Source organism: Argentina silus (assembly GCF_951799395.1).
Source record: "Argentina silus genome assembly, chromosome: 18".
In the NCBI taxonomy this organism is placed as follows: Eukaryota; Metazoa; Chordata; class Actinopteri; order Argentiniformes; family Argentinidae; genus Argentina; species Argentina silus.
This window is the reverse complement of record NC_139672.1, coordinates 4726373-4741126: the sequence shown is the minus strand read 5'-3', so window position 1 is coordinate 4741126 and position 14754 is coordinate 4726373. Positions and strand designations below refer to the sequence as shown.

The window sequence follows — 14754 nt, the reverse complement described above, 5'->3', positions numbered from 1 at the left end:
CACTCATCAACAATAACAAGCTGGATTTTTGATCTGTTCATCGATCAATCTTTTTATTTTGTGCTTTTGTAGTTGGGTATGTACGTGCAAGCTGCATTATAACTTGCCAGTGTGGGAACCGTATGCTAGGCTACAGCTTATGATTTCTCACCTGATTTATGAATGACTGGTTACTTGGAATGGGCACGCCATGTTTTCAATTTATACTAGTACACCTTACACATCATAGTATGAAGATTTAAAAAAAATTTAAAAAAATATTTATGGCTTTGTTAAACAATTAAAACCTTTTTATTTTCTCCAATGCTATTCTGAAACATGAAACGCAGTGTCTGTGTATGACCATTGCATACAATGTTGCCAATACTACAGTGTGATGAGACGTTTGTTCTTGCATGAATCGAGACACTGTTCTCCTACCTCATGTTGTGATAAAAAAAATGTTTTTTAAAGCAGACGACACTGCATCTCTAACCGTTTATCATAATTGATATTTACTAGTAAATGACATACCTGTACATGCTTTTAGCTAATACCTCAGTTTTATCTAGTGTTTTTTTTTTTTTTTTTTCTCCCAGATTTCAGATCTTGTAAATATACCCTGTATAGACAATGAACTTGGATCAAATTCAAGTAAAGTTCTGTAGTGTCAAACGAGTGGTGTCAGTTTCCTTTCTTCTGAATGACAGTGTCTCACTTCTCTCCCGTGTGAACTTGACACAAGAATTCTGTAGGCCAACTAATCACATTCCATCCAACTGTCCCGAGGTGTTAGACAGGATCATCTATAGGTGTGTGTTTAGTTGCTATGCTAAAGCTCCAGTCACAGAAGATGTCTGTTGTAGCTGGGCCCAGCTTTTGAAGCTGTGAGGCTGAACATCTAATACACAACACAACACCACTAAGGAAACTGTCTAGGAAACAAAGCCATGGAACGTTCATCCCTAGGTAGGCAGGTATTCCAACTGGTAGCACCAAACAGAAGACCAGAAAGACCAGGAAGAACGACCATGTGTTGAGGAATATCCATAACGCCTGGCGAACAATATCCTTTCTGGACTCAATATCAGTCTGCCTCATATGTACACACATCCAGGAAAGCGGTCTTGTGCCCCTGGAGCTTGGCGTAGCAAACCCTGTGTGCACCCACAGCATTGCGCAACCCACAGTCAGGAAGAGCACCATGGCAACTTGAGAGATCTGAGAGCTGCTGCTGAACACCCAGCATTTCCGCAGCAGGTGGTGAGGCTCGTTCCCCAACACAGGATGGATCCCTGGAGCCAAGAACACATAAACCAGGGCCAGCATCCATAGGAGACTGACAGCCACTGTGTAGGGGAGCTTCTGGGCCCAGTTCGCTGACGTAGAACTGGGAGACAGGGTCAAGTAGTGGTCCAGCCCAGTCACAACCAGGACAGGCCAGTGTAGTACGTTGTAGGTATGACAGGCAATTTGAACCAGCAGGCAAACATGATGCCTGGTGAAGCGTAGGTCCAGGAGGGTTACATCCCCCTGGAGGTGGAGGGCAGACAGGGAGAGGGTTAGGAGTGTGTCCACCAAGGCCAGGGACATGCAAAAGAGGCCCAGGAAGCTGCGGTGGCTGGTGCGGTTCCTCTGGATCAGCACCAGGGCCCAGTTGAGCAGACACTTCACCCCCAGGCCCAGCAGGATAGAAGGGATGTGGACCTCCATGATGAGGGTCTCTGGAGAGCTTCCACACTGTCGCTTCTCCAATGGCCTGCAGGAGATGGAGGCCACATTGTAGAGAGGTCACAAACATGTTGGGAAAGATATTGTATTGACAGGTCTCCCTCATTGTGGGAGTTGGGATAGTAAATGGGTGATTTTCAAATTGCAATACATTTTTGCTGAGTATGTAGATTATTATCTCTGTTACATACATTGGTCTAGGTAATAGGGTGGAGTTTGACTTAGCCTCCCCCCCCAACACAGTGTGTAATTGATTCCTATTCAAATGAGGGACCCTGCAAAGACAAGAAAAACATTTACATGAAAAATGTTTGAACAATTATCATTGCAGTCAAATGGACTCAATCCAACTTATTGAGTTATTTTTGTAATTTTTGTTTTGTAAAATGTTTTGCATTTGAGCTAATTTCAGGGGAGCTACAGTAAGGGTTGTGTAGATGTTTGCAAATAGGTCTTCATTTCTGTTTTCATTTTTAATAACATTTTGAAAACTGTGTATATTTCTTTTAATGTATTTCAATTGCAGGCTCTGGGGCAAACAAATGAAAATTCTCTAAGAGGGTGTAGACTTTCTATAGGCACTGTAACTTCATGTACTGGTGACCAAGGGTATTTTCATACTTTGTCCCTTTCAGCCAATTTTGTGAATTCAGAGCTGAAATCTTCATGCATTTGTCAATGCTCCAAATGAACTCAGATCCCTATGAACCGAACCGAACAATTGTATGCGGGTCTGTGTGGGTCGCTGTGTGGTTATACTGGCTGATATTCACCTGAAGTGAACGCACAACAATGCATGGAGAAGAATGTCAACAGAAATTAAACAAATATGAATCTGCAGCCATTTGGAGCGAAGCTGTGACTGAGGATGTTCGGTCCTTCCCTCTGTGCGAGTCTAAGCATGTTTAACTGACAGTCCTCCACCCAGTCATTGTCCAACATTGTCAGATGTTAAGCCCCTTAGAGGATTCTTTTAAAGAGGACTTATATGTGACCTATATATATGTATGTATCTATGTATGTATCTATGTATGTGTGTGTGTGTACCCTAAGTGCCAAACAGGTTGAGTTACCTGTAACCTAGCAACTTTAAACCAAATATTTGCATTTAACACCGACTTCAGCTTACAACGCCCTTGCTTGACTCGAGAAATCTTACATTAAAAAGCACACTTACAGTAGTATAACTTTACAGTAGATAGATAAATAGAAACTTTATTTATCCCAGGGGGAAATTCAGTAGTATAACTTTACAGTAGCCTACTCTACTAAATGATTCTCAATGTGCCAGTGTGTCAGAATAATGTATGTTGAAAATCATTTTCCTCTCTAGCAGTTGATATTCTGACCCTCAACATTTTGTCAGGGTGCATGGCACACCAGTGAGTATGATGTTTTTTGTTTTTTTTAGATTAGATTCAACTTTATTGTCATTGTGCAGAGTACAAGTACAGAGACAACGAAATGCAGTTAGCGTCTAACCAGAAGTGCAAAATAGCAGAAAGTGCAATGAACAGTATTTACAGGTAGTGCAATATATGATCAGTAGTAGTGCAGTATAATATAGCAGTGCAGTATAGCAGTATATGAGTAACAGTAGCATTATAGCAGAATAAATAGTTACAGTATGAACAGTGTAGCAGCATATGAGCTGTATGGGTAATGCAGTCTAGCAGTATATATGTATTAACAGTAGCATGAGGTAGATAGCAGAATAAATATGGTACATGGTACAAGTCTCTATTCCAATACATTCAGATCGGCAACCAAATGGTGTACCACACACACTCTCACAACATTAATATTTGCCCCAAATACAGAATTAACAATGATACAGTGTAAACATGCATTTGAGCTAAGCAATATTACCTTCTTCTGAAGCAAATTACCGCAGCTATCTGAAGCTGTAGGCTCCTGTGACACAGGTGTGTCAGGGAAGGTGAGGCTGTTAACATTCCCTGCACCTGTTAACAGAGGCCAGGGCGGAGTTGGGGGAACTGTTGCAGTGGAGGCTTGTGGCGGTAAGAATTGTGATACCTTTCCTGATTCCACTCCATGTGCCTGTTCTATGAGTTATTTGGATTGTTGGTGACCAATAGATCAGGTCACATACTTTATTGTGCACACTTGTGCATGGAGGTGCACCTCTTAAGGGACTGGGAATCCCACAAGTCTTCAGTGTGTTTGGATCTAGAGCCTGTGTTTCTTAGTTACATTTTATATTGACATATATTTCCAACAAACAGTGAACAGCTTTTGATGCATGGTTAAAACAACGTTCAATAAAATAGGGCCTATCACACTCAACACTTTTGTAATAATCCCCTATAGAAAATAGGGGATTATTGTTGTTCATTGTTACAGTGTAATTTGCTGTGGGGTATGCCTACTACATCAGTGTTTAAACTGTGTCATAATAACCTTTGCTCTGATCAGTTTACCGTTCAAGTGTACCCTTTCACTTTATGTCATGGTTATAAAGTCCATGTGCGTCTCATACAGTATGTACTGCTCGGCAATAGATATAACTTTTGAATGTTTATTTAACTGACAATCTACAATATTTATACAATTTATACATATTTTGTTTTCTTAGATACTGAGTCATATTTTGGCCCTCATAGGGCCCCATTAATTCTGGAAATAGGTCAAAAATACCTCGCAGACACTCAAAACTAACTAATAATATCACAGAATCACTTAAATAGTCACTTGGCTGCGTCGTGATCCACTGTAGTGTTTTGTTACCATGAGAACAAAAAAAAAATTCTAAAGTGTATTACAGCATTACAAAATGACTTTGTATCAAAATAATGCATTATGTGTTCTGGACACATTCTCAGAATGTATGTGAGTAGCCACAATATGACTACTCACTGAGGAAGCAAAAATATCTAACACTTTCTGGGATAATCAACTACACCCAAGGTCAGGGCCAAACCAGGATTATTATTATTATTTTTTTTTTTTAAGAAGTGGAACATCCCTTTAAGCTTAGCCCTGGACTAAAAAACCAAGTTCAATCGTGAATCTCCATTTAAAACGCATTTTAGTATATGTTTAGGCTTAAAACTATGTCTGGGAAACTAGCTGGAATGGGCTGGAATGGTGCGTAGCGCGCTGTGGCGCCATTGACGCCCTTGAACAGACCATCGGAAACAGTCATTTCGGATTGGTCAATTCCCTTCCACTGCGCACGCAATGTTGTCCTTCTGTCCGTCAGCTGATATTTAATACATTCTTTCATAGCGATCACTGGCAATGCTTTTCAAGCATCTACAAACAGTTCTCATCATAACTGTTTGTCCTTTAGTACTGTTGAGTCGAACCCGTTACCAACCCAGATGAGCTAACGTTACAGAGTGCTGCTTGATGTCGTAAGAAAGGAAAGGCTCCTTTAGCCGGTAGTAATCAGATCAAGTAGCTTGCTGGCTAATTAGCTTTAGCTTGATAGCTACCTGGCTAACTAAATGTGTCTAGTCTACCCCGCTTGACGTTTCACTAAATCAACAAAGTCGCTCAGTTTCATGAAGGTTTGCTTTCTTTGCACATCTGCCTAGCTAGGATCATCATGCGACTGTTTGCCAAGGTCACTGGGAGCTTGTAGTTGTGCTTAGAGAGGGGAGGTTTTGGTGGGGGGGATGGAGGCCTGGACTGTATATCCAGTCACTGTTGTTGGTCAGTTGACCAGTCATGTTGACAGTTAGGTAACAATGTAGTTAACCAATTACAAAATACGGGATACAGGATGTAAAAATCGGTTTTCTTATCTTGAAATGATGTGCTTCTATTATGCTTTAACTCTGAAGTGGGCAACAGGTTGTAGGTTGTGGTTCTGAAAAGTATCACTTCAAGGAAATAAATAGCGAAATGACTTGATGTCAAATTGTCTTGAAATGGTTTGTGTATTGCAAGTAACAGCATGCGACAGTACCTGGAGTACATTCATTTCTTCCTACCAAAATAAGACACCGTCACTGTAAACTACTAGCATAGGGTCATCCATTTTGAATGATCATGCCTCATACACACACTTTCCCTATTGGTGACCCTGGCAATAGACAACGTGATGGCTTCACCTAGTGTACTTTAAATGTAGTAAGTCCATTCAACAACAGCTACAGTACCACTACAAATTGCACTTCTCTTGATTTGGTGTTTGGTTGTGGTTCCTGTACAGGATGGAGGGCAAACAGGAGACTCAGGGGCCATGTCCCACTGCAGTGCCAGAGAGAAACACGAACCCCTCTGAACACACTGGGCAGGTGCTGGAGTCAATGAGACCCTGCAAGCACAGGGAGCGCCCAGGGAAGTCACCTAGGCGACGGCGGGAAGGAAGGAGGGCACAACGACGGCCTGATGATCATGAACAGCTGCTCCGTGAGACGGAGCGACGGAGGTTGCCAGGCCAACATGAGCACTCGGAACCCTCACTCTCACCCTCACCCTCACCCTCGGGCTCTGCGGCTGAGACAGCGGAAAGTTCTCCAAAGAGGTTGGATAAATGCAGGTAGCGGGTAATGCCATAAGCCCAGTCACAGCCGTAGACGTGTGAGGAAGGAACTTTGTCTAACTGTCTGTCTGTCTGTCTTCATGTCTTCCTTTTCCAGGAGGGCCCACTTCCTTCATGGACCATATCCAGCCACTCACTTCGGACCCAAAGCCTGTATTCTTCCTAACCCAACCTCAGTCATGTAAGCGTCTGTGTGAAACTAACTGAACGTAACAGTATACTGTAGGACAGTATGCACTGAAAGGGACTTGTTAAAAACCAAAATAATCAGTTTTTCTCTGTATTTGTTATTTGAGTTACAACATTTGGCACTGAAGCTTATGTTACTCTGTGGCAAGAGATAAGATAAGAAGATCAGGGAAAGCACAGGCTGTGATTGGCTATCAGGGTTCTGTGGGCCGGTACTTTGAGATTAGACAATTAGAACTTTACTCATCCCCCAAGAGAGAAACTGGGATAGCCACCCCACACGTAAAAACAGTACAATAAATACAACAGGACATACAAATACAAAAAACATTCCATACTCAACATTCAGAGATATGATTATAAGCACAACAATACAGCCTGATCCAATACAATAGTTGTCGTCATCATTGTCACAGTCATCAAAGTTACGGACTAGGATACGTCATGTAATCTGGTCGTTGTATAAGAGGGTCTCATAGTGTTGGTGCCTTGGACTGGGACTGAACACACACATCAACAGAGACAAGATTCTACATCCTCCCTCTGAACACCATGCCTGTCATCCACCTCTTAATGCAGGAGAGAGCCAAACGGTAAAGACGACCAACCTGTGCTCAGATCAGACTACATTTGGAATTTGGACCTTGTTCAAAGCAAACTTTGACAACATGTATTATACCTTTCATGTTAATCAATGACTGTTTGAGTTGACGTGGTACCGAGTATGAGGGATAATTTTCGGTGCAGTCATCGGACATTGTTGACATGGTGAAAAGGAATTTCTACAATTCTTAAAACAAGGAAGATAAGAGTGGGAATATAAAAAAATGTGTGAAGATTCAGCTCTATAACACGCCTGATTAGCTAGTCTGAAAGGCTAGAGTGTTTTTGTGTGTGTTGTGTTCCGTGCCTGATGTTGTGAGCCTTGGGAGTAATGAGGTTGTTGGTTGTCTTCAGGCACATCCAGGACCCGTCCAGCCAGCGGCTCACCTGGAACAAGCCCCCGGTCAACGTGCTGGTCATCAGGAAGATACGCGACCAGAGCCTGGTGGAGCCCTTCAAAGAACTTTGCAGGTTCCTAATTGAGGTACTATAATTATACTGCTATTGATGTGTGTGTGTGTGTGTGTGTCTGTGTGTGTGTCTGTCTGTGTGTGTGTCTGTGTGTGTCTGTGTGTGTCTGTGTGTGTCTGTCTGCGTGTCTGTCTGTGTCTGAGAGAGAGATGTCATCAATCATGGTTAGGAACAAAGCCAATTTTAGAGTGAAATGTTATTATTGTTCCTTGTTGTGGAGGCTGCAGTAGGACATCTAATTCATGTTGTCTTGTTTAGAGGCAACAGTAAATACTGTATCAGGGCATTTCCGAGAAATCCCGTCTTGCCAACCACATGTTCTGATCGTTTGGCACTAAAATGACTGCATGCACTTTGTACCATTTGTGACCTTGCCACTGTCGCCTGATGATATTCAATATTTAACTCGGTGAAAGTAACAATCTTGGGTGGTGTCTGAATCTTCTGGCTAGATAGCTAAACAAACTCAGCTGTGTTCACTTTAACTGGGCCGTCTCAAAGCACCACCTTGAAATACTCTCCAACATGTGTTGGTCCTAAGGCACAACCCAAGTCATTTGCATGACGCTCCATACCTCCATACCCATGTCATTTGATTTGCATAGAAAGGAAAAACGGGTGAATTGGAAATACCCTAACCCTGACCCTTTGGCAGGATTATATGACATATAAATGGGCCTGTTGTCAATGTGTTTTTCTCTTCTGTCCAGGAGAAGCAGATGATGGTGTATGTTGAGAGGAGGGTAGTGGAAGACGTCACGCTTTCAAAGGACGAGGCCTTCGGCACCATACGCAATCAACTCTGCACCTTCAGAGAAGGTGAGACACTGTTGTAGTGGGAAGTCTACTGACTATTACCTAAAGATACTGTGACTTGCTAAGCTCACAAGAATGAACCACTAAGGGTATACACCATGTGATGAAGTAGAGTTTCCCCAGTTTACTAAGAGCTCTTTGAGAAGCGAGATGCACAGTGATGTAATTCTAAGTTCTGGGGGACTTCACCATACAGCAACACGTATACTATACAAATAGAATACGCTGTCATGTGTCATTTGTCCTTATCCGTACTAACACATCGTTGTCTAGATAGATATAAAAAAACATTCTAATACTGGCATTTTGACCTTTTCACACAGACAAGTTACTTCTCTGTGCTGCAAGCAGGAAGCGACAGCACTCTCGCACTCTTAGAAATGAGGACGCTCGTAATACGTTGAAACATGTGCAGAACATTCAACAGAAATGATTACTGTAAACGTTTTTCCTCACGATTTACACACACACACACACACACACACACACACACACACACACACACACACACATACACACACACGCACAAACACACACAGACACACACACATATCCAGACCTCGTCCCACAAACTGCTGTTGCTGTGCTCCTACAGGCTATGATGACATCTCTGAGTGCATAGACCTGATCATCTGTCTGGGAGGGGACGGGACACTTCTCTACGCCTCCTCCCTCTTCCAGGTACCTCCTGCACTTAGGACTAGAGTTCTACTGATGTTCCCTCTATGCATGGGCCTGACTAACAGCCTCGTGAAGTCACTCCTCTTGTGAATGTTGAAGGGATTTTTTGAAAGGAGGTACTCCCAGCGGCTCAGGGAAATCTGACATTTTGGTGCTTTGCTTGGAGGGTGTGTGTGACTGCTGGTTTTGGGGTCACCATCACCATCAACCAAGAATCTGAGGTTTGGACTGATGCAATGGTTTGGGTTTGTTGTCGTCTGACTTGGAAGAGAACAGGATGACCTCAACCTCAGGCATGACCCTTGGTGTTGAGTAATGGTCTGGGAATTAAACCAGATGTTTTTTTTTATTAGTATTTCCATCAGTCTTTTTTTTCTCTCTCTCTCTCTCTCTCTCTCTCTCTCTCTCTCTCTCTCTCTCTCTCTCTCTCTCTCTCTCTCTCTCACAGGGCAGTGTTCCCCCTGTTATGGCATTCCACCTTGGATCTCTGGGTTTTCTGACGCCGTTCAAGTTTGAATCTTACAAGACGGAGGTGGCTAAAGTATTTGAAGGTAAACTATGAGTTTTCTGAAATACCGTTGTAATTTCTCTCATGGCGTCGCAATGTAAACAAATGATCTACGTTCCTCGGCTTTTGCTCATGTGGGGAGGTGTCTGCTTTCTCATTGTTTTTGACTCACAAGCGCCCCCTCAGGTCAAAGGTTAAATTGCATCTTTCCATACAAGCCCATTGGTTTATACATTTCCCACTGCAGTGGTATATCTACTAGTACATGAATTGATGTGTGTGTGTGTGCGTGCGCGTGCGTGTGTGTGTGTGACAGGCAATGCAGCCATCACGCTGCGGAGCCGTCTGAAGGTGAAGGTTGTGAAGGACATGCTCCAGAGGACAGACCAGCAGCAGCAGCAGCAGCAGCAGCAGGGAGGGGAACTACAACAGCAGCAGCAGGAGGAGCAGAACGGCCTGCTGTCTCATGGACACATGAACAGTGAGGCTGGGAAGGTCACCTTACAGCTCCAGGTGAGACCAGGGACTGGACTGGGCTGGGCTGGGCTGGGCCGGGCCGGGCCGGGCCGGGCTGGGAGGGCTGGGCTGGGCTGGAGTGGGGTAAATGTCACTGTCTAACACAGGTTTGTGAAATCCAGAAGTTTATTATCAGTTGAAGGAAGACAGTTAACATATACTATACTGTTTATTGCCATGTTCTCACAAGCTCTTTTGTTTGTTTCCCGTGACAGTTGAAAGGTGAACTGCCGACTCTTATTGATCTAGTCTATGTTTATTGGTCATACAGGTTGTATCCAGGGTGTAAACTATACAATCAAATGCTTACATTGCAAGTTTCCCCTCTACAGTGCAAATGTGACTAAAGCACATATACGTAGTATTCAGATCTGGAACAAGTTCAGATCTGGAACAAGGCTTCCAAGTCTACATACATTTGACAAGTTACCCTGCGTCATATCGTTATTAAACACCGATACAGAGATGGTCTGAGCTGTATACATGCAGTCGGGTGGACGATGTCAGAGAGTCAAGCCCTGCTTCCAAATCACCCAGGCTTCCCACAGCAGCAGTGTCTGAGAGGAAGCCTAGTCCATCAGAAGAGACACACACCCCCATGATGTCATATAGGAGTGCTGTGCCTGTGAGGTCTGGCTGTGAAAGGCTCCTAATGGTGATGTACGCTGTGGACAATCCAGACATTTCCCCTCCCTCCCAAACAAGCCGTCTGCGAGCGAGCGAGCGTCACACACCCCCGTCCCCCGTCCCCACCCCCGTCCCCGTCGCCACGGAGACAGTCACAATAAACCCGGGGCGTCAATGGGTTGAAAAATAAGACAACGTCATGATGTTTAGCAGCTCTGTTGAGGCAGTTGCCGTGGCGACGGCGGCGGCATCACTTGGAATAGACTCAGAGAGGGACCGAGTGAGACGCTCCGATGACGCGTTCAGTCTGACACCTTCCCAGAAAAACATGCCACAGTGCCTCAGTCACCACTGAGGAGGGAGGGAGGGAGGCAGCAGCTGCCGCTGCAGCGCACAGAGGCCTCGTTTTTTCACCGCTGATTTCCTCTTCTGTTAGTGCTGTTGAGTGTTCCTCAAACAGACGGAAGGATAACGGCGGGGCAGCTAGATATGCTTGTTGATTTGAGCGTTCCACTTCGTCACGATAAAAAGGAGAACGAGAACAAACAGTGAACAAAGACCTAGATTGGGGTGTGGGGGAGGGGGGGGGGGGTGTCCACGGCAACTATCAGGAACTGAGGACTTTAAAGCCCGTTTCAAAGAGACCGTTGCGTGGCGGTTGGGTCTTAGATAATGACCCATCATAAATCAGTTTTTTTTTATGTTGAATATTTGTTAATCTTAACCCTTTATAGAAACGCAGGCAAATGCACAAAGGGCTCACTGGAAAATACAAATATGTGTTTCCATGAACCGTCTGAACCGAATGTGATGCAGTTAAAACTAGCCAGAGGCGGAACTGACATCTCCGTTGAGGTCCGCTGAGGTCTGGTCTGTCCTCCTGTGTGTGCAGGTGTTGAATGAGGTTGTGGTGGACCGCGGGCCCTCCTCCTACCTGTCCAACGTGGACCTGTACCTGGATGGCCGCCTCATCACCTCCGTGCAGGGGGACGGGGTGATAGTGTCCACGCCCACGGGCAGCACGGCGTACGCCGCCGCAGCCGGAGCCTCCATGATCCACCCCAACGTGCCCGCCATCATGGTCACCCCCATCTGCCCCCACTCCCTCTCCTTCAGACCCATAGTGGTGCCCGCTGGAGTGGAGCTCATGGTGAGTGAGTGAGTGAGTGAGTGAGATGGGAAGAAATAAATATTTTCTTTTTGGTTTTTACACGAGAGACCTGATAAGAAGGTACCAAGTTACACAGGGAGGGAGGGAGAGAAGGAAGGAAGGAGGGAGGGAGGGAGAGAAGGAAGGAAGGAAGGAAGGAGGGAGGGAGGGAGGGAAGGAAGGAAGGAAGGAGGCAGGGATGGAGGGAAGGAAGGAAGGAAGGAAGGAGGCAGGGATAGATGGAAGGAAGGAAGGAAGGAGGAAGATAAAGGAGAGGGGTTGACAAGGTTACTCCTGTAGATAGTGTAATAGAGGCTCTAGGAAGCCTGATGTCTCATGTCGACTTAGCGTAGCCTCTGTGTCTCACCCTGTTCAATGTCTGCGCCCTGGTCCTCCTCCCTCCAGATAACCCTGTCGCCCGACGCCCGCAACACCGCCTGGGTGTCCTTTGATGGCAGGAAGAGACAAGAGATTCAACATGGAGATTGGTACGTTTCTGTTTCACACACTCACAGTTGCCACCACTCGCATTTCCTATCTGCTAGTCATAGTACGCTGATAGGAGCCTCCTGATATTACACGCACCATGTCCAAGTGCTAAACGAGAAGCTGGGTTCGACGGCTGCCAACATGAAACATGATAGTTGTTTATCTGTCAATTCACTAGAATTCAATCCACTCTCCTCTCCTCCTCTCCTCCTCTACCTCTCTCGCCCTCTCTCCCTCTCCCCCTCTCCTCCTCTCCTCCTCTACCTTTCTCCCCCTCTCTCCCTCTCCCCCTCTCCTCCTCTCCTCCTCTACCTCTCTCGCCCTCTCTCCCTCTCCCCCTCTCCCCCTCTCCTCCTCCGTCCCTGCAGTATCAAGATCACCACGTCCTGCTACCCAGTGCCCTCTATCTGTTGTCATGACCTGGTGTATGACTGGTTCGAGAGCCTGGCCCAGTGCCTGCACTGGAACGTACGCAAGAAGCAGGCAAGGCTGGCAGACGACTCTGACTCCTCAGACACTGAGAACTGACCACACTCACACACACACACACACACACACACACACACACACACACACACTCACACACACACACACACACACACACACACACACACACACACACACAGACACACATATCCAGACCTTGTGGATAGAGGAGTCGTGGCAGGGAGGTGGATAGAGGAGTCCTGGCAGGGAGGTGGATAGAGGAGTCCTGGCAGGGAGGTGGATAGAGGAGTCCTGACAGGGGGGTGGATAGAGGAGTCCTGGCAGGGAGGTAGATAGAGGAGTCCTGGCAGGGAGGTGGATAGAGGAGTCCTGGCAGGGAGGTGGATAGAGGAGTCCTGGCAGGGAGGTGGATAGAGGAGTCCTGGCAGGGAGGTGGATAGAGGAGTCCTGGCAGGGAGGTGGATAGAGGAGTCCTGGCAGGGAGGTGGATAGAGGAGTCCTGGCAGGGAGGTGGAGAGCCAAATCAGTATTAAATCCTCATCTCATAGGTTATGATGCCCAATTTCATCTTTATGGGGCCCCTGTTGTTTAGTTTGCACATATTAGTATAGTTGTAATCCTCACACACACATTAGTATTTTTAATCAGAACTCTCTCTCCTCTTTTGTGTGCATATCAAACAATTACATTCCAAGCATTTCAAGACAAAATTCAGTTTGTCCCTTCAGTTGACCTGTACAGACCACAGCTGAAAGGATGGTGCATGCTTCTCACACCGGTACATTACTACTAGTTTTACTTTTACTACTACTAGTTTAACAGTCTTTGTTTGTATCAGTAAATTATGGGCAATAGCCACTCTGGTAAAGCCCAAAATGTCCCTGCATTTTGGCGGGGAAATGACATATCTTGTCACTCAACATACTGTTTTTATCAATTCTTATGATGGAAAATTGAAACATACCACTTTGGACTGAGCCACCTAGGAAGGAAAATCCGAAAGCTATTTATTAAGTATTACTTTGGCATCATACTTCCAGTCGCTTATTGTCTGTGGAATACATGAAGAAGAAGCTGCTCTGTTCTTACACAGTAAGGTTAACTTAGCTGGCATGAACTGCCTGGCGTTTGAGACATCATGTCAGAATAACGGATCTCCGGCTTACATGATACTGCAACGGACTGGTCCTGATATTTGTAAGTTAAGACATTTCAAAGTGTGTAAATTATTTGTACATAATTTAGAATTCTAGACATGATAGACTTCTTTTACCTGATGTTTTATGTAATATTTATATATTCTGGTCGTTGGGATTCAAAACCTTATTTTAATGACACTTTACATATTCTCATATGTTGGATCAACCAAAGACAGACATTTTCTCTCATTGTCTCTCTCTTTTTTGGTTTGGTCATTTCGAATGCTTTAATTACCACATTAACTCTTCAGGTATATACTGTCCTATAGCTTCAAAGTATATGTATGTGTGCTTAACCCATCTGTATGTTGTTTGGTATCCTATATCATATGAGGCTAGCAGAGGTAGAAGGACGGGCCTATTGAAATTCATGAAAAGGCATGGGGAATGGTATCAAACGTGCATGCATTACAATGAGCCCGTCCTCCGATGTCTGCCTCTGCCAGCCTCTCCTGAGAAGTCTATTTGAGGAAGTAAGAGGGTGGAGGAAATAGGGTTTCTCTGGGTAACCATTGTTTCATGGTCACAAGCATTTCAAAATAATGTGTTGTAATGTTCTGTTGTAAACACACGTTACATAAAGGGGTGATTTCGTGTTGAAATAAAGGTTTGTGTGTATGTCTGCATCATCTAAATCTGTTCTGTATGCCTGTGAAGGACCTCTAGAGTATGAATGGGTCCTTGAACCTGGCCTCTATTAGGAGTGGTACTACGGTGGTACTACGTGGCAGGTTTCCTCATAAAAAGGGGGAAAAAAAAAACCTTTTTCTGTTGTAATGTGAGCCTACCACTAGAGGGCAATCTTACACCAAGCAGAATCTGGTATAAAACATAT

At 44.8% G+C, this 14754-nt stretch overlaps 2 protein-coding genes across 3 annotated transcripts; one reads left to right on the top strand and one right to left on the bottom strand.

Annotated features, from left to right (window-relative positions):
* Positions 1-761: 761 nt before the first annotated feature.
* On the bottom strand, positions 762-3616 carry gpr160 (G protein-coupled receptor 160). The gene is made up of 3 exons (XM_083690621.1): positions 3580-3616; positions 1902-1985; positions 762-1738 (listed from the first exon to the last, which is right to left on the bottom strand). Coding segments are annotated over exons 2-3 (969 nt in total). The 5' UTR covers positions 1904-1985; positions 3580-3616; the 3' UTR covers positions 762-771.
* A 1350-nt stretch (positions 3617-4966) lies between these two features.
* Positions 4967-14529, top strand: nadkb (NAD kinase b). 2 transcript variants are annotated; one of them, XM_083690616.1, is made up of 11 exons: positions 4967-5243; positions 5891-6205; positions 6321-6404; positions 7370-7499; positions 8197-8305; positions 8898-8983; positions 9432-9534; positions 9808-10004; positions 11527-11784; positions 12190-12272; positions 12642-14529. In XM_083690616.1, the coding sequence occupies exons 2-11, from the start codon at positions 5892-5894 to the stop codon at positions 12799-12801; spliced, it is 1524 nt and encodes a 507-aa protein (XP_083546742.1). In that variant the 5' UTR covers positions 4967-5243; position 5891; the 3' UTR covers positions 12802-14529. The 2 variants fall into 2 exon arrangements, with proteins under 2 accessions (XP_083546742.1, XP_083546741.1); XM_083690615.1 differs by having other exon boundaries at positions 5891-6220.
* The last annotated feature ends 225 nt before the right edge of the window (positions 14530-14754 follow it).